This window comes from Poeciliopsis prolifica, unplaced genomic scaffold (assembly GCF_027474105.1).
Source record: "Poeciliopsis prolifica strain line A6 unplaced genomic scaffold, Auburn_PproV2 SCAFFOLD008, whole genome shotgun sequence".
Taxonomy (NCBI): domain Eukaryota; kingdom Metazoa; phylum Chordata; class Actinopteri; order Cyprinodontiformes; family Poeciliidae; genus Poeciliopsis; species Poeciliopsis prolifica.
The window spans coordinates 8,166,366-8,194,065 of record NW_026562383.1 but is presented as its reverse complement, the minus strand read 5'-3'; the positions used below and the strand labels follow the sequence as shown (position 1 = coordinate 8,194,065).

Sequence of the window (27,700 nt, the reverse complement as noted above, 5' to 3'; positions counted from 1 at the left end):
CATCATTTGCTTTTGTCATGTCAGTCGAAATTAACTATATTGATGAATGCCAAAAAAATCAATCTCCATGAAACTGAAAGTCCTTGATTCATTGATTGAATTGTGACAAACCAAAACTTTTAAATAGCTGTCAACTTTTTTTTTTTATCTTTCATGAAAATGTCTCCCAACCTCAGCTCACTTTTTTTTGTGCAACATATTAAAATTGCAAAGTAAAAATGTGAAACATACATATTCAGCATCTTTTACACATTTACCACATGTATTGTAACCGTAGACTACCATGTAAGATGGATGGACGGATGGATGGATGGATGAAGCCAGAGGGAAACTGTAATCAGTCAATTTGTCAGATGGCTGGATAAACTTTTAAAAGCATTTTTGCTTGTGCATATTGACTTGTGCAGAGGAGACAGAGGAAACCTAAAAGAATCGGTTCGTCTGCTGCGTAAAGCCGTCTTCTTTGTTGCCCTGTTACATCAATTTCTCATTTCTTCGTTCAAAAAAAAAAAGCCAACCTCTCCGAGACGATGTTTACGACCTGACAACTGAGATGAACAATCGAAAGTCCTACACAAAAATGTTCGAAAACAAATTACTTCAGTTTTGGCTCCGGTTCCTCGTCATTTAAACTGGTTGGCTAATGGAAATTTGAACCCAAGGGCAACAGGTGGGAGTGGGATCTTACATAACTAGAGACTTCAAATGAAAAAGATGAAGGGACTTCATTGTTTTTATTTGAGAGGCAAAAATGACAAGGAGACTTACCTCAAATATAGTAGATGGCATTTAAAACATGCCCTTAAAATTCTGTCGTATGAGTGCCAATGAAAGTAATTAGAGTGATTTGAAATAACTTACTTTCTGCTCACAGTCTAGAAGCAACTCATCAAGCGCAGGAAGCTTTACTGGCAGCGTAGGATGTTTAAAAACACCTAGACAGTTTTTAATTAGTCTGAGGGTGTAGAGTTAGTGTGTTTGGGATGCTAATTAAAAGTGTCCTGTGTCAGTGGCTTTTCAGATCTGGTGCGATCATGCGTCATGCTGTTCCTCCTATAAAAGTCCGACAGTCTGACCCAGTGACAGAAGGAGGAGAGAAGTGATACATAAAGGAGGTAATTTATGGTTACTGCACTTTCCTCCTCATATCGTTATAACTGATGTGTCCTTGTTGTTGTCCCAGGCAGATTTTGTTCTAATTCAGACATAATATGGAGAAGATGACGACCAAACTGGGGCTTCTGCTGCTTTGCCTTTCTGCAACCTTTGCTGCTGCTGCACCAGGTAAGGAGCGACACTTTCACGGGACTGAACTTGACCTTTTTGATGTTTAAAAAAAATAAGACCTAAAGAGTGTCATGAATTTTGGATCTAATATTCATCTGTGCATCAAGTTTCCCAATACTATTCACTTATAATTGATCTTGTCATAATATCTGAGGATTTATTTTTTTTTATCTCTGTTGTTCTCAGGCAGCTGTGTCGGCCGATGTGGGGAGGTTTTCACAAGAGGTCAGCAGTGCACCTGTGACTTCAGCTGCCTGCAGCACAAAGAGTGTTGTCCTGACTTTCTGGCTACCTGCACCACCAGTAAGATACTCACGGCATCCAGGGCACTTTTGCTTTCTTTTGGGTTTTTTGCACAAGTCAAAGTAACATTTGTAATCTAAAAGTATGGGCCTTTTTTTCGGCATTTTGTCTCATGAATTTGAATGTCGCATCTGGATCTCACCACATTTGATTTCGGGTTCAATTCCTTTCCTGTCTTCATGTCCAGCAAAGCATCTCAGGATGGAAGTTTTCTGTGGTTCCAACTCTTTGCCAGTTTCTGCTCTTTTCTTGTCCACTCATCTAAAAATCTCCCCAACCTCTTTGGGACTTAAGATTCCTAAATTAATATTTCCTCCTCATATTGTGTTTATGCATTTCTGCATATTGACTCAAGGTTTTCAATGCTACTTTAGACAGCTGTTTCTATTTCAAAGAATTTAGACTTTATAAGTTAGTTGTATGGATTGACCTTTTTCTTCATTTTGTAGATTTTGCATATTGTTTAAATCTTTCACAACAATCTTCCTATCCCTCTTTTTGGTCCTCTGCCTTTAATTGGCTTTGATTTAGTGAACACTTCAAGTGATCATTTTAGAGGCCTTTCAATATTTGTCTCTTGATCAGAATATTTTTCCGTGATCCCTGAATATTTGATCTCATGACACGTCGGTTAAATAACTGCTCAACCCAGTGGGCTCAGACAGATGGAAGCTGATCCGTGTTTCTGGGTCCTCTCAGCTCCGTCGTGTCGGGGCCGCTGCGGCGAGACGTTCAGGAGAGGTCGGATGTGCGAGTGCGATCCTCTGTGCGTCCAATACAACACCTGCTGCCAGGACTTCCAGCTGCACTGCGGTAGGAACGTCCTATGGGGCAAAACTCTTCATAACCCTCAAACTTTTGATCATTTTTATCATTTATCATCACTTTTTATTGTTTTTTTTTTAACATAAAATGTATTATAGCACATAACAGGGAGGTCAATGATACACTTTGATTTTTCTTTTTTGTACATATAAAGTGTAAATCCAGCTGTTCTGGAAAATTCACATATTAATTAGAAAACTTTAGTGGCACAACAAAGACAAAGCAGACAGTTTGGAGGAAGGTTGCATTGGCAAGACGTGGCCATCCGCCTCTATGAACAGGCCAGAAAATAAAAACATTATTCAGAGAAGGAGCGAAGAGGCCTGCAGTAACTCCAGTGAAGCTGTAGGGATCCACAAGTCAGGTGGAAGAAACGGCAGACAGAACGGTTTCTAGTGGAAAGTTAAATCCCAACAAAAATCGCTGAGGTTTGTGGCTGGATGGGCCAAAATGTGAATAGTTACAGATACTTTTGTTAGGAATCGTAAACCCATGCTGCTGAATTAATTATCGATGAATCAGCAAAACTTTGCAAATGTGCTGCCTTTGTCTCCACAGACGCCGCTGTGAGCGTCCCCCATCATGGAGGCCCCCAAACTCTGAGGACCACAGTCTCCAGTTAGTGGAAATATTCACTTTGCAGATGGTTTCACAAAGAAATATTTACTTTTCTATCAGTTTGCAGGTTTTCCACAACAAAAAAAAAAGAGTTGGGATTCAAATTCACACTGAGAATATATGGAACATGTTTCTGAAGTCAGAGAAAAAAAAGCACCAATTTAGAAAACGGACAAAAATGTTTTGTAGAAATGTAGACCCTGAATAAAGAATAACAGTGGTTCTTTCTGAACATGTTACACCTAACAAATTATCTGTTGTGTTCACCGACTTGCGCTTTGTTTTCTCATCTTCACCAGGAAACAGGAACCCGGCCAGGAGTCGGCACAGTTCCAACAGTGAGAGTGAGGAATGGTACACAGGTAGGTCGATGTGATAAAGTAAACAACAAAAAAAAGACTGTTTTTTGTCAATGAAATGTAATTATAAACTCGAAATTAAAAGAATGATTAATCATTGTGGATATCTGCAAGCATTTTGAGAGTTAGCCACGTCAGTCAGAACACGTTTGCATGCTGACCAACGCTGTGTTGTTGTTTGTGAACCTCTAAAGGCAGAGGTGGGCGTTGTCCTCAGTACCCTGGAGGTCAGTGTTCAGGAAGGCTTGGCCCCACAAACCCTCTGCCAACCGGCTCACTGGGCTCCAATCCTCCTGCCGTTCCAGGTAAACATCTACAAGTCCAACTCTTTTCAATATTTATAATTAAATCCCATCTCTAGTTTTATTTGTTGAATCTCGGATCAGAGCTGAAAGATATTTTCACTTCTTCTCTGTCCTGCAGGTGAAAGCAACACCCCGGTGGGCCTGCAGCCCGGGCAAGTGTCTACCCCTCTGGGTGGGGCTCATCGGCCCCCAGCAGTCCGCCTGCCCCGGCCCAGCAACGTTGCTCCGGTTCTGGATGGCAGGGTTCCCGTTAGCTCCTCCACCAATGGAGCTGCAGATGGGAAACTAAACGTCCAGCTGGTGATCAACCCAGGCAGCCTCAGTCCACCTGGGCCCAGTCAAGGTAAGCTCACAACCTCCAAAACAGTGATTTTTCTCTCACTTTTACTTCTTTGTGGTTTAGTAGTCAATGTAATTAGCTTTTTGTTGGTAAAAAATAAGCACTCTGCTCTTTTATTCCCATCAGGAGGTCTGGCTCAACCCAGACCCAGCACCCTGCTGGACGTGGCCCAGGCTTTGGGTCTCCCTGTTGGACAAAGAGTCCCTGAGGAACCCGGGACAGGTAGTTACTGATCTTATCAAGGTGTCCCTTCTAATGGTATCTTGAGAATTGACCGTGTGTTTGTGTAGGACTCACGTCAAACGCCGACCTGTGCAGTGAATCCCCCATCAACGGACTGACCGCTCTCAGCAATGGCACCGTACTGATATTTAAAGGTCAGCCGTCAGATCGTCAACGGGTGATTTCAGTAATTGTGGATGAAAGTGTGTAAAGCATATGTGTTGCAGGTGAGTTGTTTTGGGCTGTTGACTCCGTCGGAGGCTCCGTTGGTCCTCCGCAAAACATCAGAGAGACTCTGGGGGTCTCGTCGCCCATCGATACGGCCTTCACACGAATGGACTGCAATGGGAACACCTACATCATCAAGGTACTAAACGCAAAACGAGGCAATCGCATCTGACATCCCATCAGGCCTGGAGCTTGTTGGATGTCTCAGTTGAATCCAACGCCTTGAATGTTTGATCATGACAAGAGTTTGTCTCCTACAAATGTTTAATTGGATTCCTTCAATAAAAATAAGATTCTCAAGGAGAGATGTGAATCAGAAAAGAGTCCAGTCTGGATTATAAGTTGGTATTCCGGAAGGAGGAATGGCGCAAAACATGACTTGTATTTTCTGCCTCAGACAAATCCTGTAAAATATCAAGATTATCAAAAGTTAACATCACTGTTCAAAACCAAGTAGCAAAACAACTTGGCTTTAAAGACCTCATCCGACCACAGCCTTTTTTCTGTTATGCTGAATATTACACACCATCACATCAAGGGTTGAGATCATAGTTATGATCTTTGTCTTATGCCATGAAAAAATGTGTCAGATATTGCGAACCCAACGAGTTGCTCCCGATCCTTGGTCTCATCAAATGAACTAATAATCAATGAACTTTCGGTTCCTTTATGTGATGGAAAACCTCCTTGATTTATCTCAACATGCATCCTTTAAATAAAATGTTATTTTATCAATTAAATCACTTCAGTTTTATCTCCATATGGTCAAATTAAGAGACTGTGAATAGATATTTAATGCTCAATTTCAAAAGATTCTCAACAAATGTACATATTAATATTTTAATCATTTCTTAACAAGCAGTTTTATCTCTACATTCTGCCACAAAGACATTTTTGACATGTGACCCAAATTTAAAATAGAATTGATTTGATCCATTTACTTCATGATGATGGGAGTTTTTCCATCAGCTCTTTGTCTGTTGTCCAGGGAGACCAGTGCTGGCGTCTGGATGAGAACCTAATGGTGGAGCCTGGTTACCCGAAACCTTTGACCTCTGAGTTTCCAGGTCTGACGGGCCCCATCGGCGCCGCTCTGGTGGTGCCGGCCACCAGGAACAGACCGGAGACCATTTTCTTCTTCAAGCCGGGTGAGCAGGAAGCAGACACAGCAACGCCAACACCAACAAGATCTAACAGATTTAAATCTGTGCATCATCATGTCCAGATGACGATCCGACAGACGGACTGGTTTCAGTTGTTAAAGCTGATAAATGTTTTCTGTCTGGCCTCTAGGAGACATAATGCAGAGGTTCACCGTCCTCCCAGGCAGCTCTGTGTCCTGCAGGGACAAACCAAAACCCTCCATGCCGAAAAACGTCGCCCAACAAGCCGGTTAGTTAACATAGATATTTTATTGCAATCCAGGGAGGAGATCCGTTTTGCTTTAATCTGCTCTCGTTTCAGCAGCAGAAGCTCTTCTGAGCGGGGAGATCAACATCAAAGTTTCTCTGACAGGCTTTCCGTCCCCCGTCACCTCCGCTCTGTCCATGCCCGCTCCCCAGAGCGCCAACCCGACCCAACACTTCGTCTTCTCTGGACGTAAGCACCAGTCTGATCTGGACGTAGACCACAACACGAAACACGGTCCTCAGCAGTCTTCACATCCCTTGATTTCCTTTTTGCAGTTTGTATTTCAAAAAGTTTCATATAATGGACATATTAGTGCACAACATAAGTGGAATGACAATTTGAAGTGGTTTTCAAAACTGCTGCATATTTAAGAGGATGAAAACTGTTTTAAAGTGTTACATGTCTATTCTGCTACCCTTTTCTTTTTTTTTTAATTCTTTATAACCATGGAGCCTCCTGTGTAATCCTGAACTCTTTGTCGTCTACACAGCTCTCTATTTCAGAGTCCAGATTACAGGAGACCTGCCCGTTCTGGTCCAACCCGACCGCCCCGCCTCCCTCACGTCTCTGCCCAACCCAATCCTGAGCCCCCTCGTCATGGCGACCAACCCCGCCAACCCGGCAGGTCAGAACCAGAACCCCCGCCACCCGACCAACTCTATCAGATTCTGGTTGCGCTGTCCGTAGGCGCCTCCAGCAGAGAACACTGGTCTTCTGCATCAAGATGTATCAACAGGATGTAGTCAAATGCTTTTTGCAGTAATTTTCTGCTTTTCAACACTTTAGAGGATGTAAAAGTTTGAAAATTTGAACCATCAGATTTTCCGTCTTTCTATCTAAGGACTATTAGAAGAAAGTCATCACATGACATTGCTGCTATTTGTTATTCCACTTTATTCTTAAAAACACTTGCAGAATAGGTTCAAACTGAACAAAATAAAAAAACAAAAACAAATCAGGACTCGTCTGAAAATCTAAAACCAAACTACGATTTGTTTGTAGACAAATTACACCAAACCTCACTGGATTTTACAATAAACACGTCTGAGAAAAGTCAACCTGTTACGTCTCCTATAAAATTGTGATAATTCATTTTTATGTGACCTTTAAACTTTTTGAAAGATTGATGATTAAGTGTTTATTTTTTTTTGTTATGTCATCAACGGACAAGATAAATCTGCAGGTAAGATCGGCGTCAGGCCACACCCCCTTTTCATGTGGCTCCGCCTCTTCCTGCTCGAGGAAATGTTCCTAAAACGAGAGATCAAAACCTTTTTGAGTCAACGGACCCATGCTGTGATTAAACACGTTCATGTCATATATGCTGCTTGTTGCACATCAATAAACTGCTTTATCATTGTACTCTGGAGTCCCTGGAGTTTGTTTAAAAGCAAAAGTTAGAAAGCTGCCGGTTCTCCTTACCTGTGCGACTGAGGAACCGACCTCTGCCTGAGAAGGTGTTCGTCTGACGCTGGCTTGTTACTGAGCGAGGCTGGCTGTCACTGCTGGTGTCTGGATAAAACAAAAAGTCAGAATTTGCAGAAAAACGTTCAGTGAAGGTGCAACTAATCAAAAACAGGCTTAGTCGGCAAGTGAGTACAACATATATGCTGGTGAAAACAACAAAGTGCTTCCCAAAAGGTAAAAACTATTGGGAAGCAAAAGATTAAAGGCTTATTGGATGTAGCAAATCACCAGGATCTTGACTTGTAGATGGCAGGGAGGCATCATCACGTTGCTGTCCTGTTGACTCCATGAGCATCTGGCTGTCCAGAGAAACGTCAATATCTGGACTGAATACAGATACACAAACTTTGGGGATTCCATGGAAAAAAACAACATATTTTCCTCCTGATTTAGATAAACGCATTGTATCCAAGAAATCTGCACACTGACATTATCTAATTATTAATAACAATGGCTTGCTCTGTGTTGCTCTTTTATGAGCAAGGTGGAGTTTTTAGCACGGATGGCTGGTGCTCTTATGTTTTATAAAAATAAACCAGTATGTATTCTAATGAAAAACTAAACATTAAATAATTTCTTTAGTAAAAAGCTTCAGTGTTGCAGCTCTTCACCTTCTTTAAGGAACCGTTAATGTATTGAATTACATCCTCTTCTACAACAATACGCCATGTTTTCTAGCGGTGCTTTTCTGCTGCCACAAACCGTTTTAGATCTTTATTTTATTTGTTCAATTCAAAGTGAAAAATGAACATAACGTCAAATTCAACATAAATTCCTGCATTAGACCCTCACCCTTCTCCTTCGTGCTCCATGAAAACCTCATCTCCATCATCTGCAGCAGCAGCCATCCCCGTTGAGGCAGTTACCATGGGAACTGACTGGGAGGCCAGGTTGTCGCCACTGTCAGACGGCGTATTCTCTGTGAAGACCGTCACTGAGGGAAACAAGAGTGTCAGCAAAAAGGAGCAAACAAACAATAAAATAAGGCATGCGTCGGCTCACCTGGTGCAGCCACCTGTAAAGGTGTGGTAGGGACACTCCTCCCTCCGCCATCTTCATCATGAGCAGCCAGGAAGAGAGGAGATTCATACATCCCCAAGCCTACATGTACAAAAGCATTATATATAAAATCAGATGACATTTCCAGGAATAGTTTGGTGAAGTCACTGTGTGTGTGTGTGTGTGTGTGTGTGTGTGTGTGTGTGTGTGTGTGTGTGTGTGTGTGTGTGTGTGTGTGTGTGTGTGTGTGTTTTGTACCTCCTTGAGATGCCAGCTGTCCCAGGTCTGAATGTGAAGCTGATGCCTGCTGCAGCAAATCTTCTGGAGGCCCGAACCTGAATCTGGTGGAGAGGCCTGCAACCTGTGGGGAACTGAGGCGTTAAAGGCAGAGAACACAGTTAGCATTAGCCATTCCCACACTGTTGGAAAGGAAGGAGAATAAATGAGCGCAGCGCCTGCAAAGATTCCTCCATGAGAAGAACGAAAAGGACGTGTGCGACTCTTACTGTATGGCCTCGGCAAAACCATCGGTGCGGTGTGGGACCACCAGAGTGGGAGTACTGGGAACCATCCTGTCATCGTCATCAAAGAACGGCTGTAGAAACACGCAGACACTCTCAGCTGACATGAGCACCTTTAGCTGCTCGATAAACTTCACATGAGCTGATCAGATTTTATCCCCTGACAGAACAAGTGATTCAGTTACAACACAATGTTCTGCCAAGAAGGTCAGAAATTACAAGTCAGAGCTTAGCAGAGGGGAGTCCAACAAAAATCATCTGAAGAAGCTATAGACGTGTACTTATTAAAATCATTTAAGCACTGATTGTATTACATCTTATTATTTTCATATCTGAAAAGTGTTTTTATGTGATTCTCAGCATTTGAGGGCCTCCAAGTCCTGTCATATATAGGTGTGTTACATGTAGAGCATGTGTATTGGGGTGAAGTGTGTTCTACAGTATCAGAACTGAGTTAATATCTTAATCATTATTAAGGTCTGATTAAATGTTTATAAGTGTCCCGTTGGCTTGAACAATTATTTCCAAATTATATGGAAAATAGTTTGGACTGCTGTTAGCTGGAGCCACTCCAAGCATTAAACATAAAAAGATGATTGAAAGTTCAATAAGGCAGACAGAGTGTCTGCATAATGCATCATGAGATAAAATTTGTAAAATCAATATTCAATATCTGCTGCAACATTTGTAAATCCTGAAACAATGGTATACATGTGCTGCCAGACTTTAAGAGTCAATGCCTAATATAGTAACAACTATTTAGGCTTGATCCTCAATTAATTAAGATGAATGTAAACTATAAAGCCAAACAGACTAGAAATAGTTCATTTTGTTACCATAGAGGCTAATCCAGGAGTGAGTTGAGGTCCACGACCCGATGATGGTCTACGAAGTTGAGAAGGCTGTCTCTAAATAAGGAAATGAGAAGAAAAAGCAGACATTTCTAACACAAGACTGTAGACGTGTTTATTAAAAACTAAATAATAGATTTATATCAGGAAGTTCCAAAATTAACAATGTTGTGGTTGCAGCAATACCAATTCTAGCAGCAATGTTTTCATTGTATTTTTATTTAAATGCAGTATAAACAATTTAACATGACAGCGGTGTAATATAACACAAAGCAGCTCCTTTGCAGGGTGAAAGTTTAAATACGTTTATCGTGTCATCGCAAATACTTCAGTACTTGGAAGATTATTTAAAACATTTGAAGAGCTAGAATGAGTTTTTACTGATCCCTTTAGTAAAAACAAAACAAAGAAACATCCTGAGAAATAAGCAGCACACTACTGATGCTGCATACTCCAAACAAAACCTCTTGTTCCACATGTCAAACCTTCTTTGATATATAATGACAGCTTTTGGTTTTACCTGTGTGTGTGGGGGGCCCAGTTCAGGCGCCGGAGCTTGGATGAAGAGCCGGGGTGACGGCCTGCGCGGCTGGGAGAGGCGGGGCATCATGGAGGAGGAGCAGGGGGAGTGTACAGTGGAGCAGGTTGGAGGGAGGTGGAGGTAATCCCGAGCAGATCCCAGATCTGTTCCACAACTGGTGCCTTCTCCTGGAGGAGACAGCCGCTCGGTTAGGCGAGGTCACAGGAGTGCAGGAAGTGGTGCTGTGGGCTCTGGGCTTACCGCTCTGTGATGGGTCAGCAGGACGCTGGGAGCTGGTGGGGGCGCCACTCACATTCTCCTCAGCGTTGGAACCCCCTGAAGGAGCGGCTTCCTCTCTGTCATCTTCAGCCTCCTGACTCTCCTCGTTGTGCTCCTCTCCTCCTCTCATCCCGCTGTCAGCAGCTCCATCGTCATCGTCTTCTTCGTCGTCTTCTTCCTAAAACAAGTGATGAACAGAAAACGTTCGTAGCCGAGACATGTGTGCATCTAAAAAAAAAAAAAAAAACACTAATTGCTTAGAAAAGAAGACAAACCTGCTCTCCTCCTGCTTCCTCTTCATCCTCTTCTTCGTCTTCATCCTCTTCTTCCACTCTCTGGTCCCCCTCTTTGCTCTCCCTGCTCTCGCTGTCGGTGTCGATCACGATGACGTCTCGAATCAAAGCCGAGCCCTGGGAGCCCTGGTCAGACGGGACGGACTGGGAAACTCCTTCGTCCTCCTCAGAAAACACCTGGAAGCCTTCCTCTGGGAGCTCCTGCAGCGCAAACGCCAACAAATTAAAACATTATATATATACATATGTGTGTGTGTATATATATACATGTTTGCAACAGACAGACTGACTGCCCTAGCAAGTTTTCTGGGGGAAACCTTGCGATGTACTGAATATTTTTCTGTTTTACTACCATGTGGAATTACAGTGGTGTGTCAGAAATAATGTGTAAATCTTCCAACAATCTGTATTGTGTCTATTTTCATTTCTCTCTAAGAACCGACCCGACTGTCATCAGGTGAAACCTGCTGCTCTCCCATGTCCCCCAGCTCTCCTTCCAGCTCTTCATCGCCCTCCATCTGCAACAGGGCAAATTACACATACCTCATTTTTGTGCAGTAATTCTCATTTTTAAACTGTAAAACAGTTTTTAACACATCAAAAATATTTAGCAAAGTCAGAAAAGAAGAGAGCTCTTAAATAATAGACAATATTTTTAGTCTCCATTTGATCTTTGATATGAACCCACTGTTCCAACTAAAGCCAACCGTGCAAAGCATAAGGAACAGTTTGCCAAACCATTGCCTCCATTTAAGATTTGAATTAAGACTTTATGCACTTGTAGTTTTATACCAGGCAACCAACTTTCCACAGAAATGGTTATGAATTTCCCACAGTTCAATAGAAGTTCCAACATGTGACAGAAATGAAAATAGAACAAATAGTGAAAAGTGAGAAATATGACAAATGATAAAAATGAAATGTTGTTTTACTGTTTTCTTTTACCTGCAGAGCAATTGTTGGTTTCAGTCGTAGTTTTTTAGTGTTCGGAGGTGTTTGGGAACTCTCAGGTCGACTTTCCTCTTCCTCCTCTTCGGTTTCTCTGCTTCGCTTTGAGGCAGTTTTAGCTGCAAAAACCAAAACCTGAACATCAGCTTATACACTAAAATCAAACATTTGTGTTTTCGCCTGTGTGTTTTATGACAATGTCTCAAGTTGCAGGGCTAATTGCGTCCGAAGGAGATGTTGTTGATCACCTGTTGAAGGCATGCAGGAGGAGGATGAGGAGGATGTGGATGGACATTCTGCCTCTATGCTGGAGCTTGTGTCCTGATTGGCTGCCTGCTGCTGGGTGGGCTGAACGAAGGCCGTGGCCTGAGTGCTGGTTGGCTGAGTTAAGGAGGCCAGAGGATTCATGAGGGAAGAGCTGGTGGAGTGAACAGAAGCTCCTGTAGAGATGAGAGCTGCAGAGAGAAACACATTTTACTCTCTCACATCTAAAGCCACATTTGAGTTGTTGATTTTTACTTTATTTTAGACGTTTTTGCGTTTTTACCTTCCTGACTCTCCGTCTGTGTAGTGGGCATCACTGTGGCAGTGGGTGTTGGGATGGGGACGGGTGCAGGTGTGACCATGGGCCTGATGCTGGCGCGAGGGGTGGCCTTGCTGCCGGTGGACGGACTCGGCTTGTTGCTGGGCGACTGAGTGCTTGGAGTGGGCCGAATGTTGGCGGTGGGCGGCTCAGAGGTGCTCAGGCTGATCACGGAGAAATCAACATTGAGACAATCAAAAAGAAATTGACTTTTTCTAGATCATTTCTCACCCGTCCCTGAAAAATAACATGTTAACGAGTCCAAACGGAGGTTTAATCCTGCATAAAACAATGAAGAAACATTCAAAACAGAAGCAAAGTCCTTGACGTCGGTGTTACCTTCCCCTGTCTTGAGCAGGACTCTTCAAAGAAATTTGCCTCTGGTCTGAAGATCTGGGCTGATCCAACTTTTGGAGGTAAAATTAACAAAATAAAATACAAAAAAACAAGTCAATAAATGTACAGAAGAATCTGCTAATTTTAGCATGTAAAACAAGATGCAGTATTTTAACAAACATATTCGAAAGCCATGTCACAATATTTTACTTTCATTTTACTGGATTATAAATTGTCCCAAAAATGATTGCGATAACAATTTTGCTGTTTTGAGACCATTTTCAAGTAATCCATCAATAAAGCCCTCTCAAAGACTAAAACTCCACACTGGAACTGGAAGACAATTTAAATATGTCTTTAATAAAAAGCAACAACCAAAACGAATAACTAAAAGTGACATAAAAACCGCTGCCTCTGGCGACCTCAGGGTGTTTCTATAAGTAGTCATGTGAAGGAGTCCATGGTGTACCTTGGCTCCGGCCTGGTCCTGAGTTTCCTCCCTCCCGTCAGAGTGAGCTTGTGTCTCTCTCAGTTCTCTCAGCTCTCTGTCCAGCCGAAGAAGTCTTCCTTCATACTGAGACTTGAGGGCGTTCATCCTGACCTCCAGCTCCTCTTTGCTCTGCTTCAGCTCCTCGTTCTCCTGACTGAGCTGCTCTTTGGCGCCTGCAGGTGAAAGGTCCGGACACTCAACACAGGAAACTAAACTTTGAAAACAACTACATTTAGTTCGTTACATCGTCAAAATATTTTCAGGTCCAACTTACTGTTTACTTGGCCGATTTTTAATTTGGCTCCCAGAATGGCCTTTTTGGTCTTCTCCTCTTTCTCGGCCATCTGCAGTTTGAGCTGATCTTCTCTGTTCTTACTCTCAGAAAGCTGCAGGAAAACAGATTAAATAAGATTCAAACATTAATGCAACTATTGTTTTTACTTATGTCTACATAAAAGTGCAGAAGAGACTAATCAAGAATGGATTGCATAATATTTAAAGCGAGCACCTCCTGTCTGAGTTTGGTCAGCTCATCATGCACTGTCTGACTGAAATCTCCAGCAGCTGTGGAGTCATTGGCCTGGGTAGACTGGGTGGACTGGGTAGACTGGGAACTCTGGCTGGCCAGTGCTGCTTGGCGAGCTTCGTGAGCATGCTTAGCTTCAATTAGCTGCTCCTGCAGTTTCAGAATCTCTGCTTCACGCTCAGAAACAGTCTTAAAAACACACAAATAAGTACAAAACAATAAATAAACACAATATGTTCAACTGGATCTAAACACTCCTAATGCAAGTTTAGCTGAGATATGAAACATTACCTGTTTACAGACACGCATCATTAAATTCACTTTTAGAAAATATTTTGTTCAAATACTTGAAGCAGCAAACCGATTCAGATTTTGTCCCTAACCTTCTGCAGGTTGTTCAGTTGGATTTGAAGCTCAGCCACCTATTGGAGGACATCAGATGAAGAAGAAAACTGATCAGATACCCTTTAAAAAACAGAAACCGTGTGTTCAGAAAAAATTATCTCTGTCTCACCTTGTTTTCGGCTCGACCCAGAGAGGTCTTCAGGTTGCTGACCTCCTGACTGTGGTTCTGCTGCAGCTCCTTCTCTTTAGCAACGCTCTGCTGGATGGCCTCTTTGGCCTGCTGAAGCTCCTCCTGCATCTTCTGCATCTGGTTCTGCCGGGCCTGGGCCAGAGACTGGACCGATTTTAGCTTAATCTGTGCCTATAATCAGGAAAGAAGAATATGCTGCATTAAAAGCATAAATACAATTGCATGACACAAACGTAAACAGAAATGTTTTGTTTCCTAGAACAGTTTTAATCTCACCTGCTGGTGTTGGTTCTTGAATTGGTCGAATACTTTCTGCTTCAGGGCCAGCTGGTTCTGATTCTGCTGCAACTGGGTCTGGGCCTGCGCCAGCTGGGACTGGGCCTAAAAAGGAAAAGATAGAAAAAGAAAATGATATTGAGCAGCTTCTTTCCATTTAAAGTAGCGATAACAGCTGAAGGCATCCTGCTGAAATGTGGTTTCGCACTAAAGCGCTTTATGAGCCTCGACAAATTTATTTATAGACCATCGATAATGGGCTGAGCCTGTTTTGAATAAACTCTTATTAATAAGAGAGACAAACTGAATCAATCAGAGAAATGTGCATTTTGTCTTCACATATTTTATTTGAAAGTCAGAGTAAAATGAAAAATCATTGATTATTTGAGATCAAGCCAGAGAGGGAAGTGAGAAGGAGAAGTGAAACTTAAAAACATAAAATTATTTTTGATCTCTCTTCAGAATGGGAGAACCTCTCTTTCCCTTCTCCTCATCCTTGAGTTTTCCTCAAGCTTATAACAAAGATACTAGTTTATGCACATCTCTGGCTTACACCTGTAACCTTAAACCAACACTGGTTCAGATGAGTTCAGTAAAAGAAAACAAAAAACGCTTTTATAGGTTTTGTTTTCCCCCAGTAAATAAGCCAAACTTTTATTTTGTCACCACAAGCCCTTTGTGGCTTACGAGGTCACTCTCTTAACTACGGCACCAACAATGCTTGAATAAAATCACAAGATGCATTTTAATGGTGCACAAACTCCTTCCACCTGCAAGCAAAGCTTTTATTTTCACCAGAGTTCCCCAAAGTGCAGCAGTAATTTATTTACTAAGATTTATGACAGAAATTCAGAATCCTATGTTCAGAAAATACATTTATTTAAATAATAACCACAATGGAAAATAGAGGCAACAGGAGACTACTAGTACCTGTTTTATGGATTCAAGTAGGAAAGAAATACAACATAAAAAAAGTCTTCAGTGAATGTTTTACGTCCTTTTAAGCATGTTGGCACATTTAAAATAGGATTTTTCTTTTGGATCTGGTTTGACAAGGAAAACAAGCGTGTTCACCTTTAATTGTAATGCTACCAGCTGAAACTAGTACACAACTGCTAAATTTTGAATATCGTCTAACCTTAGTGCTCTGTTCAAAAAAGCTTTCGAAATGCACATTTAAAATGAATTTTATTCGTGGAGACAATATGCAAACTGCATGAGGTGAGACCACAGTTTGGGATTACAATACAGGCTTTTCTTATTGCCAGGAAACAGAGCTAACCACTGGAGCACAGTGGAAAGCAAAATAGTACAAACAAACCCTAAAGCATCTTAATGTCTGTGTGTGTCACCTGCGTCAGCTCGTTCTGGCTCTGTGTGAGCTGGGTTTGGAGCTCCTGGAGTTTTTCTTTGCTCAGCTGATGTTCCTTCTGAGCCGCCTCCAACTCCTGCTGAGACTTCAGAGCCTGATGGGAGGAAACAAAACAAAACAAAAAGGTCAGAGTGTATTGCTAAAAATTGTCTCGTAAACATAATTACACAAACATATTGATGCCAAACATGATCTGGTGTCGAACTAAATATTTGTAAATCAATATCTAGATTTTACAGAGAATTTGCATCAGATTTGTTTGCTAATTATATTTATTGATACTAATAAAATCTGAATAGCATTCACAGCTGTTTGGGAGGATAAAAGGACTACATTTACACATAAGTTATAACCTTTCTTTATCAAATCCTTTGTCTAAATGAACTAAAAAAGCCATTTTAACTCAGCAGACCATGTATCCACTTTTTAAATATACTTGGTCCTGCTCAGGAAAATCTTAAAGGAGGAATTATTACTCCTCACAAAGTTAACCAGCATCGTTTCTTCCAAACGATGCTCCCTTTTTCACAAACTCTTAAATTACATCCATCTGTTGAACTCACCTCCGTCTGCCTTTTCTGAGCTTCCTCCTTCAGAGTATGCAGTTCATCTTGGGTCTTCTTCAGGTCGTCCTTCCCAGAGGTTTCCCCAGCCGCCTGGAACCCAAACTAATTATTAATCTCTGCATCTTTCATTTACTCTCTTCTGCATTGAGTCTGTAAAGTCACAAAGGCTCCTACTTTGTGACTTAGATCAAAAATTATACATAAATAAAGAGAAGAACAATTAAAAGTCCCAATAAAATTATAATACACTGCTTTAGAGAGATGTTATTCTCTGTCTAAAACCCGAAGCCGCAAAATTAACTAAATAACATATTTTATATTGCATATTTTGAACTCCACTACTGATTAAAATTTAATTAGATATTTATTGAAACGAAGTAAAAAGTGAAGCTGTGACAGATGTTCACAAAAGTAAAACAATTTCTAAACACTCTGGCTAAAATTAATCCATTTTTAACATTAATCCTTCATACACAACCGGTTGACAAGCACCAGTATTAGTGGAAATAAGCATAAAAAGGTTTTATATTTCTGTATTTATTAATATCAAACTATCAACCTTTATTTGACCAAAGTGCTCCGTCCTACCTTATCATTCTGGGCTTTCAGCTCCTCGTACTGAGTCTTGTAGCGGCGTCCAATCTTCTTCACCTGAGTGATGGTCCTGTTCTTCTCCAGAATTTCATTGTTTTTGGTTTCCAGGTCTTTCTTTAGAGAGTCTTTTTCCGATGTCAAGCGGACCACAGAGTCTTTGAGGCCTTGAAGCTGGGCTTGAGCTGAATTGCTGCTGGCGTTGGACCTAAATCCCAAAACAGAATCAGATAAATAAAAGCGTGAGCCTCTTTGTATCCCTGCTGCAGTTTGAGTGCAGCTCCACGAAGCGCGGCGGTGAGGTGTGTTGTACCTGGCCAGATCAGTCCTCAGCTTCGCCGCCTCTTCAATCAGCTGCGCTATGCGTTTCTGTTGTGCCTCTTTTTCAGCTGTGATCTTCTGTTTTTCCTCAGCGTCTCCCTCTTTTTGTTGGCTGACCAGGTGCTGTGGACACAAACACTGAAATTTACTAATAAAACACCACAAGTGTATTTGAAAAGACAATAATAATTTTCCACAGATGTCTAAGTTCTGTAAAGAAACCTTGTTACCTGATAAATCTTTGAGTTCACATAGAAAAAATTTACAGCACGAAGGAGAGATTGATGGATAATGGTAATGTGTATCGATAATGGATAAATGTATTTATGTTTGCAGTCTCAAATGCTGAACTATTTGAACACTGGTGTAAGTGTCAAGCCTTTGAAGGACATTTGAAAATGCAGCAAGACTTGTTTGCTATTTAAAGATGCATTCAAGGACTCCAAAACCTATCCTGCAACTGAGACTGCTGATTAAACACCAAAAGTGCAGCAGTTTCCTTCTTACTTGTACTTTAGCTTTCCAGCGTTTAAGGTCGTCCTCCAGCAGCCTCTTGTCAGCCTGCAGGGAGCCATTTTTCTCTGACAGTATGGACAGAGAGTTATGCAGGGGGGCGATGTCTGACTGTAACTTTGTTACCTTGAAGGAGCAAAGGAAGAAAGCATTTATTATCTTAAATGCATGCAAATATTGTAATGAAATATTTCAGTACGATTGAAATACCAATAATTCTCTTTATTATAGTAATAAAAATGTAATGGAAAAAAAGTTAACCGGAGGCAGCAAGAGACAGTATGAAACTAAGCGGCGCCTGGTTCTTACTTTAGCCTGAACCTGCTGAAGCTCCAGTTCCAGCTTATCTCGGTCCAGTTTCAGCATCCGGTTGTTTTCTTGCAGAGCGCTGATGCTCTCCATCTTCTTCAGCTGTTCCTGCTGCTCGCACAGAGTCTTGCTGATCAACTGGGGAAAGTTTAGACCACCGGACATTTATCGTCATTACTATTTATTCCGGCTTTACTTTTCATGAAAAGCGTTTCTGCATTTATCAAAGGTAAGACAGTAGGATAAAAGAGGTCAAGGTAGTCATTCAGTCTCGTACTTGCATCCTCTCTCTCTCTGCATTTAGAGCTTCCTGCAGCTCCTTCAGTTCTCTGTCTTTGTGCTCGACTTGTTGTTTGTAGCGAAGAGCCTCTCCTTCAGACGCCTCGCACTGGGCAACAGCAATCTCCTTCTCGCGACGCACAAACCTGAACAACACGCAAACACACTGAACTCGGCAACCTTTGCCTGGCACAAAGTAAAACAATCGTTACAGCACTGCTCTTTCACTTCGTCAATTGACAGGAAAAACAGTTAACGCCTCAGAAATCTGGACTGAAATGAAAGATTTTATAAACCACAGTTTATGATTCATAATACCTTCATTTCAATTCCCAAAATGTACAAAAACCAGTGCTTTATTTGGCATCCAATCCAAACCCGGTTCAACAACCTTGGACTCAAAACCAAGAAGTAAAAGGAACGTGACATAAAAAACAAAAAAAGGAATCAAATAATCCCTTTTAGCTGGAAAAATAAAATAAAATCCACTGGACCCCATATTAACCTCGACTGTGCTAACAATCAAAGAGTTAAATATTCTCAAAATGTATTTTTGGTTAAGAAGTTGCTTGTGTTAAAGCAGATGCAGTGACTCCAGCTGTGGTTGAGGTCTCACCTAAGGATTTCCATAATCTGTTCAGTGGTTTTTCCGTCCTCACTAAATGAAAGGTCCAGCTGCTGCTGCTGCTGCTGCTGCTGCTGCTGGCGACTCCTGACAGCCATTTCATCCATCTGCTGGAGCAGGAGACTATTTTGTTTTCCCAGTTCTTCAAAGCGAGATTTCATACTGGACAACTCTTCCTGCAAAAGAGTGGAAGCAAATTTGTTTCGATCAATAAAAGGTTAATGTGATTTACATCTTTCAGCCTAAAAATGCATCAATGACCTTTACGACGGTCGTACCTTTAGTCGCTTCTCCGTTGTAATCCAGACATTAGTTTTGACTTGTAGGAGGGAAGTAGTTTTCTTCAGTTCTTCTTCAATCTCCCTCTTGTGTGCCGCTTCCTGCTGGGATGTTTTCTTCAGCTGCTGCAGAGCCTCCACATCGGCAGCATGAAGCATCAGCTCTCGTTCGTATTTGGCCTGTGCCTCGCTAGCCAGCTTAGTCTGAGGGAAGAACAGAGTTTGAGTAAAGTCTGATTTCTAGACAAACCAAGTTGGAATCTTATGAAGCCGGTTTCTTTAAAATGGACCTGCAGCAGGCTGTTCTGTGTGGCTTTCTGCTCCTGAGTGACGGCGGCGGCAGCTCTCTCCAGGGCGTCCTGCTGGTCTGTCTGACTGGCCTTCAGTCTGCGCTGCAGCTCCAACACCTCAACAAACAAATTGGGTTTAGACTCACTCCGAATGAATCATCTCGAACTACGACAGGCCAGAAAATACATAACAAAACATTCACCTTGTTTAGTCCACTTTAACCCGACTCCACTTCTTTAGCCTGGCGAGGTGTGACTATGCAATAGCATGACAAGTTTGTATCGCCTTTTAGTGCAGCTACTCTGCATAATATCAAATTATGATATTTAATATTTCAAATATCTGAGTTAATCAGCTTAGTCTGAGGGAATACACTGATTAACTCAGTGGATCACAGAGTTAATCTAAAATACTGTTAGGTGTAAGGAAGACATCGTCTCTTTAGATTAATGGTCCTCCACTGCTTAACATGGCAAAGGGAGATGCTGGGCCCTCATATCCTCCTGCAGCAGCCGAGAGCGTCTTACTTGTTTCTCCACTGCATCCACAGCCTTCTTCCTCTCCTCCAGCTCCTGCTGCTTCAGCTTCTCCACCTCTAGCATCTTCTTCTCCAGCTGCTTCTGCACATCCTCCGACTGCTTCAGTCGGACCTCTAGAGGAGAGCGCGACTGAAGAAAAGACAGAAACATTGAGTATGCCCGTGTTTACTTTACTGTATTCAGCCAACTTGGCACCATTGCCTGGTCTACCTCCTTTTCTTTCTTCAAGCTGTCTTCCAAATTTAGAACCACATCTCTGTACTGTTCAACCGTGGTATTAGCGTTCTTCAGCTGCTCCGCCAGCTCAGCGTTTTGTTCCTCGGCACTTCGTAGTTGAGCCTTCAGCTCTGAAAGCTCCTGCTCCGATTGGCCGGGCTGCGGAGAGGCTGCTGGCACTGGGGAGTGTACTGTGGGAGACGAGCAGAGACGCAAACACCGTCATCACCGAAACTCAAAGGTTTGTCTCCAAGTGCTGGATGTATCCTGTGCAAACATGTTCACCTCTGAGTGGAGCCCGCAGGGCAGCAGATCTGATGATCGGGGTGGTTGTGATGCTGGAGGCGGAAGCGGCTTCGGAGGAAGTCGCTGACACCAGCTGGGCTTTCAGCGCCGCCACCTGCTGCTCAGAGCCACGCAGCAGGTCCTTGGTCTTCTGCAGCAAGATGTTTTGTGTCTCCAGCTGCTTCTTCGCTTCTAATAACTGGGCCTGGAATCCAGGAAGAAGGAGCAGAATAAAAACATTTATAGTAAAGAGTGCTTGAAAATCCAGCTACGCTGTGCATAAGAACTTCTACGTTACTGTCAAGAAAGAGAGAAACATTTTATGTACATCCATGGTTCGTCCGAGGGCGTGTCGCTGAGCAACTTCTTCCTCCAGCTTGGCCTTCATTGAGGCCAGTTCAGCTTCCAGCTGCTCTATTTTGTTGTTAAGTCTCTGGCGAGTCTCTGTCTCTGTTCGCTCCATGGCCAACTTCAGAAAAATAAAGACAAATTAGATCATTCAAAAGGAAATGTACATGTGTTGATCGAAAAGAAATTTATTGAATTAAATGTAATAATTCATTTTAAATAGTCACCACAAAGCCTTCAGCGGCAACTGCTACAGGAAGAGAGGAAACCAAAAGGATCCAGTTTGGGTCCATACCTGTATGGTCTTCAGGTTGGTCAGCAGAAGGTTCTGGTTGCGTTGCTCAGCCAGAACAGCTTCCTTCTCTTTATCGAACCGACACTCTGCCTGCCGCAGCATGTCTCTCTCTTTAGTCAGGTTCTCCACACGCACCTGCAGAACGGAAGGATGGGAAAAGAAAACGCAGTCCTCGTTTAGTGGTTCATAAACTGATGACTTAAAAAATAAATCCAGAACTTTTACGTTACCAGACTTACTGATATAAACTCGATCTGGCAGTGACGTATGGTAAAACTCGTTTCAAGGGTTTAAGAAAAAGATTGCAAAGTAAACTGGCAAATATAAAATCTCAAAAAATACAAAATATAGTGAACGACTTATAGGTCAAGTCTTTTCAAAGTTGTAAGTAACATGTTTTTTTTCTGCTAAAACGTGGATAAGACTTGGTTGATGTTAGTCTTTTATTAAGGCAAATGTAGGTATACAAAAAATATTGATTTAAATCAATTAATTGCTGAAATTCATTTTTTTTATTATTATTCACAATAGACACAAACAAAGTGTCTATTGTGACTCAAATGATATGTTCTATTTTCTCTGGCTTATACGTTATGAATTCATAAATTTGAATATAAGATGAATCTTTTTGAATAAAACACAACTATCAAGACATACATCGGTATACATTAATCTCAAATCAAGTGTTCGAAAAAGCCAATATGATCAATGGTTATTGCTGAAGAGAACAAAATAGCGTCCAAGTTCCAATACAATCTGATGTTTAAACTTAAAACAATATCCCCGATAGTCTTCTTCTCCCTCACCTGTTCCAGTGCCAGTTTTTCATTGGCCTTCCTCAGATCCTGGACCATCGTATGGATGTTGTGCTCGTGCCGCTGAGCTGTGGCGGCCATTGTTTGGTTGCTCTTCTGCAGTGCGCCAATTTCTCTGCGGTAAGCTAACACAGTTTCCTGAAGAATCTCATACCTGGACAAATAGATGCACACATATCTTAGGAGTTGAGGACAGAAGCTGGATTGTTTTTGTTGCTTACTTTAAGAAAAAAACTAACAAACCTCTTGTTACTGAAGTCCAGCTGAGAAGTGAGTTTAGCGTGGCTGGAGCGCAGCTCCGCCAGCTGCTTCTGCAATCGGTCGTTAGTTTCATTCAGCATCCGGTCATTCTCAGCCTTCTCCTTCTTATATAGGGCAAAAGCGTCATTGAGCTGGAAGTGAACAGATTTACTTTCAGAGCGGAGACCGGGACGAGATTCCAGTAATCCCTTCACCGTGTTAGAATAATAAAAGCAGGGAAATAGTCAAGCCTTGTGAAAATGCGAACCTGTTTTAGAGCAGCTTTTGTGTGAGCGGTCTGGCTGGACTCGGCGGCAGCGGCTCTCTGAGGAGTGGAGCGAGTTGCTGGGGCGGAAGGACGGAGAATCAACTCCTGACCTGTCAACAAAAACAAGAAATTATGAACTCAGTCTGTTAATTAGACACTTCCAGTTGCATATTTCACTTAATCCGAGTTTGCTTTAAGTTGTATATTTTCTTGTTTTATATTTTTATTTTTCTGTAACTACATGCTTCCATTTGTCTGTCCCTTCGTTGGTACAGTAAGTCTCCTCACTGAGGGACAATATTGGCTCTTTCTATCAGAGCTCTGGTGTTACCTTGAGGAGGCAAGCTGAAGCCAGTGCTCTGAGTCAGCAGAGCCTTGAACATGTCTCTCTGCCTGGCGTTGGAGTCGGCCAGCTGTTTCTGCTGGTTCCTCTGCTCTCTCAGCTGCTCCACTTCTTTCTGTAGTTTATCCACAACAGCCTCCAGCTCTGTTGTGCTACAACCAGAGATAAAAGATGACAAGAAGAGAAGAAGGCCTTTTTCTTTAGAACGTTTGTGAAAGACTTCCAATAAATTAAAACCTACTGACAGGATTTCTTACCGTGCGTTTTCCTCCCTGGCCCGCTCCCTACTCTTCTCCTCCTCCAGCTCCCGCAGTCTTCCCAGTAGGCTCTGGTTCTGTCTCTGGAGCTCCATCACGCTGCGGAAAGACAGCTGGCTTGAGCTGTTCACCTCTGAGGTGCTGGAGATATCGGAGGAGCTGCCGTCGTCTTTGGACACCCGATTGCCGCGCGCTTCTTCCAACTCGACCAGGAGATTGCACAGCTGGGCCGGGCAGGTTAACATGTTAAGCTCCAGATATGGGTTACTGCTATGAATTCACACTGAATATCTGATACCTGTGCAGATGAATCCTCTAGTTGCCTCTCAGCTTTTAGTTTCTCTCTCTCCATGGCGTCGTAGCTCTGCTTGGCTTCATCTTTCTCTTTTTGCAGACTGTAGATCTCCTGGTGGCATAAAATGTTTTTCCATTGATGAAAGACATTACTTAATCCCACTAAGTAAATAAATTTATGCGCAAATAACTTGCATACCGTTCGAGCTTGTTCCAGTTTGTTGCATAGGGAAGCCATTGACCTCTGCATGTTCTCATACTCCTCTCTCTGTCGCTTGAGCACAGGAGCTTTGGACTCCACCTCCTGCACTATTTCATCAAGGACTTTGCTCACCCTCCTCGTCTCCTGCTTCTCCAGCTGCAGCTGGGTCTGACACTCTGCGTATGCATTATATAGCTAAGGGAGAAACAGAAAGGGAATGTTTTGCTCAGAAAAGTGGTGTCTGAATATAAAAATTAAACTCCAAACTAAGGCTGAAACAATTCATAATCGTATATAAATAATCGTAAACTAATTTTGTAGGTGATAAACCAGAGCAGGAATTGAGCCAAAACAAAATCAACTTCAGTTAATTGGGTTCGTTTCTTACGTCGAAAAATTTCATGCCAGGCTTGACAATTGCAGCGATGGCAGCCGCTGATGGACACATGGAGTCCAGCTGTTCTTCTGTCAAAGAAGACCCGCCTGCACGTGGAAAACACCACACAGTAGCACTAAAATTAGCATTGCTACACTCCACCTTCAACAGAAGGGCATCTGCAAAGTGTGTGAGTGAATATTCATACAGCAGTTTTTTCCGGCAGCCTTCATTGTTGCATTTTCCAGCTCCTTCTCCATTTTCTTTATCTTCTCTCTAAGTTCTGCCTCAACTCGCACCTTTTGCTCTTCAGCATCTGAAACTCTCTTCTCCAGTCCCTTGTTAGCTGAAAAGTCGTAACATCGGTCAATCACAGGTTATCAGAGATGAATAGCATATGGAAAGCTAAAGTAAAAGAAATACTCAGAGGTTCTACCTTCTCCTGTCTCTTTGACCAGCTTGCTAAGCTCCTCCACTGCTCTGCTCAGCTCCTGGTTCTTTGCCTCCATGTCAGTCGCTGCCCCCTGCAGAAGGAAGCAGGGTGAGTTTTCTTTTTTTAATAATTAGTGCTCAGTAATCAAGAGCTTTAAGATTTAAGCGGTTCTGACCTTATAAAGTGACGACAACTTGACATGAGCATTGAGCTCAACACGGTATTTCTCCTCCATAGCAACCAATTCATCCTTTGCCTTGAGGGACAGATGGTAAAAGAAGAATACAAAGAAGCAGTCATGAGGGGAGAATCTTTTAAAAATAAATTGTACATATGTCGGACGAGGACTAATGACCTGTTTCAGTTTGTTATTGAGATCTTCAGCTCTTTTACTTTGGCTTTCGCTGAGTTCTTTCAGAGAAGTGAGCTGACTTTCAAGTCTGCTCGCCTGTTGCAGAGAAATATTATAAGACATTAAGGAGCTAAACAGAACAACAAAACCCAACCCGAACATAGAAGCCTGACGTATGTCAGTGTGTTTATTCCCAGGTGTGTTTAAATGTTTGACACCTGCTCGTTGCTGCTCTGCAGACTGCCCTGCAGCTCCAGTGTCTCCTTCCCCTTCTCTCTGTTGGTGTTGAGTAACTCCTCAGTTTTGGTCGACAGCTCTGTAGTCAACCAATCAACTTTCTTCTCCAGCAGCTCCTTCTCCTGCTCCATTCGTTTCTCTCGGTGCTACAATTACAGTCATATATTATCTTTCAGAAGGAAAACTGCCTCTCTGGCTTCGTAAACTGCCTTGTAAAAGCATTAACATCTTTAAGCCATCAAGTGGATTTTATGTGTCGGACCAGTAGGAAGTAGTACGTCATTGTGAACCGGAAGAAAAGCTATCAGACCTGCACAGAGGCTGTCGATGACTGTATTTCATCCAGCTTTAGCTGGAGCTCCATCTTTAGTTTGTTGGTGTCGGTCAGCTTCTCATTCAGACGTTTCATGTCCTCTAAAAACACAAACGTCACAAGTTTAGAAGAAATTAGACAAGTCTTCTGCAGCCACAATCAAAAATGAGAAAACATCTCTAAAAAATAAAGAAGATCAAGCCGTATTAGCACATTGTTTCGGAGCTCTGTGATATTTCAATGAGCACCTAAATAACAAAGCTACCTGTCAGGTTCTCCACCTCCTGCGTTCTCTTCTCCAGCAGCCTCTCCAGTTCTCTCTTCTCCGCCTCAATTTCATACTTTGCCTTGGTTTGCTGCAAAACAAAATAAAATAAAATGAAAAAAATACACAAATGTAATACTATAACAACAGTGAAAAGTCTTGTTTGTTATCATTTCAGTGATTAAAACAAAAATTTTGAACGACCTTATTGATCTAACAAAAACCCTTAAAACACATTTAACACAATCATGTTTGTGTATAATAAAGCTTCATTTATTATACACGTCAAACATCTGACGTACGTTCAAGAGTCATCTGACCATAAATAACTGTGTTTGACTGTATTTGCGTAATGACCCACATTATCCATACACTGAATCTACCCTGCTGAATGGACCCATTTTTTTAAATAAATATTTATGTAATTAATTTCATTTTGGGTTTAACATAGATCTATTCTTGGAATAATTAATTCATACTGACAAAAAGGTTGGAAAAGAAATTTAAAATGGAGATAAGAATGGATCGCATAACTTTGAAAGGAATAATAAATTATGTTAATCAAATTTAGGAGCACACTTGTCACATCCAGCAAATTAACTAGCCATCAATACCGATCAGGGATACTCAGGATAATATTAGGTTTGGGAACTGTTCATTTCCTTTACCTGTTGTGGTCGTTTTTCTTCACTGGTCTCATCCTCTATTCCTTTCAAAGAGCTCAGCTCTTCCTCTGCACAAAGAGAACCATTCAGATCAAACGTTTAGCAACGTAAGAAAACTGATTTACTGGTTATTTAATAAACAGATGAGAACTCACTTAGTTTTTTATTCTCCTCTTTCAGGATCTGCAGGTTGTTTGTGGCAGAAAGGATCTGTTCTTGGCTCTCTGTCAGTTGTTTCTCAAAGTCAAAGTATCGTTGCTCTGCAGGGACGAAATATTCAGCAGGTTAGCAGAATATGCAAAAGAGTATGAAAGTACATTTTTCTGTGGAAAAAAGGTTGACAAAGAATGTGTAAATTGCTTAAAGGAATATTATTATTGAAATTTGTGAGAGTGAAAATGAATGTATATGGCTGCTTTTGTCACAATGTATGAGGTTGACAATTATTTTCAATTAACACATGATTTATTTTAGAATATTTTGCATTATTTTGTGATTTCGGCCTTCAGACAGAAGATCCCTAAGCATCGTGTGATCAGAAATTGTTTTCTGAGCCTGTGGGTTGTTAGCTTCTAGCATGGCACCGCAGCTAGCTCAGAAGGGTGATTTTTATCCAAAAATGGATCAAACACGACATTAGTTTTTACAACGAACGACACAAATAAAGACATTCTAGCAGTCAGTAGATGTCTACAACTGGTTTATGTCATTTTAACAGTAATAACAGTGAATTATAACAGTGGCTAGGTGGATGTTGCTCACCGCTGTCGGCTTTGAACCGCTCATGCTGCGTCTGTAGCGCCTCGTTAGCATTCTGCAGGTCTGCTACAAACTTCTCCAGCTTGTTTTGGACGCCTTTCGGGAGTTTGTTCAACTCTGTCCGTTCTAGGGCCTGCAGTAAGACGACCGCCATCTCCACCAACTCCTCCCCAAATACGAAGGAAATAAATGGACGCCAAAGTCCTGAACTGTAGTCCTGAAGTGTATTCAATCACCAAAACTGAAGAGTACGGACAACGGAAGTCTGAAGCTACGTTAATAGATGATACAGGAAGTACAACTTTGACTTTCAAAATAAAACATTTTGTGTGAAATAAATGATTTTTCACTGTTAATAATAAGCACGCGTGTTGACATCGACATTAATTTAGTTGAATTAAGTTGTTTATGCTTTACAGTGTGACTTTTTAGGTTAATAACTACATCGGTCCTATCGGATAAAATAAAATATTTCTATCTTATTTTGAAGTTAACACGGAAGTGCTTCTTTAATTTTAGGTTTACCTTAACA

The 27,700-nt window shown here is 41.8% G+C and overlaps 2 protein-coding genes across 4 annotated transcripts; one reads left to right on the top strand and one right to left on the bottom strand.

Annotated features, from left to right (window-relative positions):
* Nucleotides 1-1,033: 1,033 nt before the first annotated feature.
* On the top strand, nucleotides 1,034-7,259 carry prg4a (proteoglycan 4a). Of its 3 annotated transcripts, none has more exons than XM_055032579.1 (15): nucleotides 1,034-1,115; nucleotides 1,184-1,284; nucleotides 1,474-1,590; nucleotides 2,290-2,403; nucleotides 2,974-3,033; nucleotides 3,333-3,395; nucleotides 3,587-3,697; nucleotides 3,816-4,040; nucleotides 4,164-4,259; nucleotides 4,328-4,414; nucleotides 4,487-4,626; nucleotides 5,476-5,635; nucleotides 5,781-5,879; nucleotides 5,955-6,086; nucleotides 6,388-7,259. In XM_055032579.1, the coding sequence occupies exons 2-15, from the start codon at nucleotides 1,212-1,214 to the stop codon at nucleotides 6,582-6,584; spliced, it is 1,674 nt and encodes a 557-aa protein (XP_054888554.1). In that variant the 5' UTR covers nucleotides 1,034-1,115; nucleotides 1,184-1,211; the 3' UTR covers nucleotides 6,585-7,259. The 3 variants fall into 3 exon arrangements, with proteins under 3 accessions (XP_054888554.1, XP_054888552.1, XP_054888553.1); XM_055032577.1 differs by having other exon boundaries at nucleotides 5,952-6,086; XM_055032578.1 differs by having other exon boundaries at nucleotides 1,098-1,115; nucleotides 1,188-1,284; nucleotides 5,952-6,086.
* On the bottom strand, nucleotides 6,772-27,419 carry tpra (translocated promoter region a, nuclear basket protein). The gene is made up of 55 exons (XM_055032576.1): nucleotides 27,172-27,419; nucleotides 26,565-26,669; nucleotides 26,413-26,477; nucleotides 25,745-25,835; nucleotides 25,477-25,580; nucleotides 25,148-25,312; nucleotides 24,933-25,025; nucleotides 24,753-24,833; nucleotides 24,581-24,668; nucleotides 24,353-24,490; nucleotides 24,157-24,251; nucleotides 23,766-23,963; nucleotides 23,571-23,678; nucleotides 23,273-23,496; nucleotides 23,004-23,167; nucleotides 22,673-22,782; nucleotides 22,408-22,556; nucleotides 22,156-22,318; nucleotides 21,350-21,484; nucleotides 21,035-21,175; nucleotides 20,707-20,911; nucleotides 20,416-20,612; nucleotides 20,194-20,334; nucleotides 19,666-19,782; nucleotides 19,376-19,579; nucleotides 19,089-19,273; nucleotides 18,471-18,618; nucleotides 18,194-18,331; nucleotides 17,879-18,010; nucleotides 17,364-17,494; nucleotides 17,048-17,258; nucleotides 16,457-16,549; nucleotides 15,874-15,987; nucleotides 14,522-14,626; nucleotides 14,225-14,416; nucleotides 14,094-14,132; nucleotides 13,693-13,899; nucleotides 13,459-13,570; nucleotides 13,164-13,357; nucleotides 12,698-12,765; nucleotides 12,323-12,522; nucleotides 12,024-12,230; nucleotides 11,773-11,894; nucleotides 11,271-11,345; nucleotides 10,810-11,028; nucleotides 10,517-10,712; nucleotides 10,256-10,443; nucleotides 9,721-9,792; nucleotides 8,870-8,958; nucleotides 8,622-8,734; nucleotides 8,367-8,465; nucleotides 8,157-8,298; nucleotides 7,593-7,690; nucleotides 7,320-7,409; nucleotides 6,772-7,148 (listed from the first exon to the last, which is right to left on the bottom strand). The coding sequence occupies exons 1-55, from the start codon at nucleotides 27,320-27,322 to the stop codon at nucleotides 7,111-7,113; spliced, it is 7,449 nt and encodes a 2,482-aa protein (XP_054888551.1). The 5' UTR covers nucleotides 27,323-27,419; the 3' UTR covers nucleotides 6,772-7,110.
* Nucleotides 27,420-27,700: the final 281 nt, after the last annotated feature.